General features: G+C 41.1%; 1 protein-coding gene across 1 annotated transcript in view; it reads right to left on the reverse strand.

Moving 5' to 3' along the window:
- Window positions 1–1,020: 1,020 nt before the first annotated feature.
- Window positions 1,021–3,644, reverse strand: part of LOC106873501 (CTP synthase 2) — a 51,109-nt gene continuing 48,485 nt past the window's right edge. Inside the window, exons 14-15 of the mRNA XM_052975684.1 lie at window positions 3,222–3,367; window positions 1,021–1,944 (exon numbers count right to left, since the gene is read on the reverse strand). Of these exons, the coding sequence (XP_052831644.1) occupies window positions 1,589–1,944; window positions 3,222–3,367 (502 nt within the window). The 3' untranslated portion in view covers window positions 1,021–1,588. The remainder of the gene's footprint in view (window positions 1,945–3,221; window positions 3,368–3,644) is intronic.

The following is a 3,644-nucleotide window of genomic DNA, read 5'->3' on the forward strand; positions in this document are numbered from 1 at the left end:
TAAATACTGGAGTTTTCTATTGCTTTTCCTTATTAAAATATTGCGTAATGTAATCAGATCATCCATTTTGAATAACCGTGTGTGTGTGTGTGTGTGTGTGTGTGTGTGTGTATAATCATATATGTACATTCTTCTGCTTCAGTCATTTGACTGTGCCCACACTGGAGCACCATGTACATCTCTAAAACAAATTTTTTAAAAGAACTAAACAGATAATGTATATTAGATAAAATATTTTACAGTGGACAACTTGACTCCTCTCACATGCAATCGTCTCCCAACCAATTCAAGTCTTTTTTCCTGCCAGTTCCTAAGAGCTTAAAAGGTAAATACGAACAGTGAACTTCCTGACTCCCATTCTTTCTAATAATTACTATCACAGGTATGTCCAGATGACTGGGATACCTGTGTTGCTGAGGTGATCACAGCACCTATGTGCCTAGCTAATCATGCTACCTGCATGTCCAGCTGGTCACAACACCTGTAAAATCAAGCTCATCATAACACCTGTATGTGCAGCTAATCATACTACCTGTATGTCCAGCTAGTCATGACACCTGTAAAATCAAGCTCATCATAACACCTGTATGTGCAGCTAATCATACTACCTGTATGTCCAGCTGGTCACAACACCTGTAAAATCAAGCTCATCATAACACCTGTATGTGCAGCTAATCATGACACCTGTATCCACACCTAATCATGGTACCTCTATATCCAGCTGATCACCACACCTGTACCCCACATCTAACCATGCTACCTCAATGTCCAGCTGGTCACCATACCTGTACCTCACATCTAATTATGCTAACTCTACATCCAGCCAATCACAACATCTGTATGTCCAGTTGATCACGACAGTTGTGGTCATGACACCTGCAAGTAATTAACTATTTTTCTTCATCTTTCTCGATGTTTCTTCAGTGAATAACCCAGGTGTTTTCTACACCAACTACACACACCAATAGAAACTGATTGAAGCCTGAATCAATTAAAAATTCATTAATAGACACAGAGGGAGATGGGTTAATAACAACTGTGATTAATTTATTCATTCATTTAGCAAAAGCAGGCTAAATTGTTAAGAGGGGGTTGGAAGGGAGGAGAGAGAGGAAGGGGTGGGGGCTGTTGATTGGGGCCATCCAAGCACATTACCAGCACTTACAAAAAAAAAAACATTTACCACTCCCTTTCTCTTACCCTTTTCTTTCCTCCTCCTTCCCTGAGAAGCACCTCTACCCCACTCTCCACCACTGCCAATAATAATAATAATAATAATAGAAATTCTTTCCATCATAGACAGAGGACCTGGAATTTTGATGGGAAGGGGGTTGGGAAGGAGGGGCAGTCCATTACAGTGCCTAACTGGTACTAGCTTTGTCAATCCCCTCAAGGATGAAAGGTGAAGCTGACCCCAACAGAATTTCAACTCGCAAGGTAAAGAGCCAAAAATAATACCACAAGGCATTTACCTGACAAGCTAAGGATACTGCCAGCTTCTCAACTTGGGATAAAAATAATTTTCAAACGGAAGAATATACATATATACAGGTTTATATAAAAACAGAATTATTAATTATTATTATTATTATTCACTGTCAGTCCAACCATTCATAGCACCATTTGTTAAAATTCCATTCTCTTTAATAATTCCGTTCTCTGTGAGAATTCCATTCTCTTTGATGATACCGTTTTCTTTGATAATTCCATTCTCTCTGATAATTCCGTTCAGTTTCATGTTAATCTTCCCTCTCACAGACTCACACAGTTCGTCTTCGAATTCGTCAGTGTAAGACATCTGCGAAGAGAATTGGTAGGCGTGTTTACAGAAGTTCTTCAGTTTGCCCGTCGCCGCTAGCAACAGACCGAGATAGGGAGGTGATGGTTTCAAAGGACGTGAGATGTACTCTGGATGGTACTGCACAGCCACATAGTATGGATGATCTGCAACAAGAACAAGTCAATGGTATTAGACAATACTGCACGACCTATCAGACAAACTGACCCCCCGGGCCAGATCTGACATGGCTGAAGTCTGCCCCCCACCACCACCAACTTCAGATTTCTAAATGAAACTTTGTATAAGCATGGCTGTGTGGTTAAGAAGCTTGTCTTCCAACCAAGGGATTTAAAGTTCATTCCTACTAAGCAACACTTTGAGGAAACAGCCCACTGTGCTTTCAGGACAACCAATACCTTGAGAATGAATTTGGTAGATGGAAACTGTGTGCAAGCCTGTTGTGTGTGTCATCGTCATTTAACGCCCGCTTTCCATGCTAGAATGGGTTGGACGATTTGACTGAGGACTGGTGAAACCAGATGGCTACACCAGGCTCCAATCTGATTTGGTAGAGTTTCTACAGCTGGATGCCCTTTCTAATGCCAACCACTCCGAGAGTGTAGTGGGTGCTTTTACATGCCACCGGCACGAAGGCCAGTCAGGCGGTACTGGTAACGGCCACGCTCAAAATGGTGTATTTTATGTGCCACCCGCACGTGTGTGTATACATGTACACACATATGTATATATACATACACATGTATGCACATATATGTTCATACATATATGTGAAGGTGCATGGTTTAGTGGTTAGGGTGTTGCACTCACGATTACGAGATCATGGGTTCAATTCCCCGACCGAGCATTGCATTGTATCCTTGAGCAAAGCACTTCATTTCACATTGCGCTGTGATCACTGACATCTGAGATGTGGCACCTGTACAGGTAAAGTCAATCTGAAGGCAGGAGTGAGCTTATGTCTACACAAACATTTGATCACTATAAACAAATCATGTGTGGTTGCTCGGTAAGAAATTGTCAAACCCTCATGTTGTCTAATGACGGGAGAGTCCGTCATATATACATCTTAGGTTGTCCAGAAAATACTATCCAATTCTTCAGAAACAGTTTTTTGAAATTTGATTTAAGGTGTCATTTTTGTAGAGATTTAGACGAAATTTTGCATGCTTAATAATTTATGTGTACACTTCAATAAATCTTTATTGATTTCTTTCAGACTATAAGTTTGAAATCCTTAATTTCAAACATGAAAAAAGAAATGCATTTACTTTTTTTTACATGAATTTAAATGCTGGAGGATTAATGCTGTCATTCTCCCCCCCAACTAATCACCTCATCATTATATCAAGCCACCACCACCACTACTACTACTACCACTACCATCAGGCCAATTCCTAAAATGGTAAGGAGAGAGACTGACCTTCCAGTTCCATTACTTCCATTCTCTCTCCATCTTCACTCCGACCCCAAAACATCATTCCATGTTTCTCAAATTCTTCAACGTAAGCTGGGTTAACCTGGAAAAGACGAAGAAATTGTGAAAACATTAGTGGAATGGAGACTGTGCTGAAGCAGATCATGTGTGTATGTGCGTGTGTGTGTGTGTGTGTGCAGTTAAATATTTCACTTTGCAAGCACATGGTTCTACAGCTTCAGTTCCAGGGTTTTCTATTGCCCCAGGCCCACCAATGTGAACCCAGTAAGAGAATTTGGAACATAGAAACTGTGCGGAAGCCCATCGTGTATGCAAGCGAGTGAGCGAGTGAGAATGTGTAGGAGTGAGGGAGAATGTGCAGGAGTGAGTGCGAATGTGCATGCGAGTGAGTGAGAACATGCATGCAAG

The sequence above is a fragment of the Octopus bimaculoides genome, chromosome 22, assembly GCF_001194135.2.
Source record: "Octopus bimaculoides isolate UCB-OBI-ISO-001 chromosome 22, ASM119413v2, whole genome shotgun sequence".
Classification (NCBI taxonomy): Eukaryota; Metazoa; Mollusca; class Cephalopoda; order Octopoda; family Octopodidae; genus Octopus; species Octopus bimaculoides.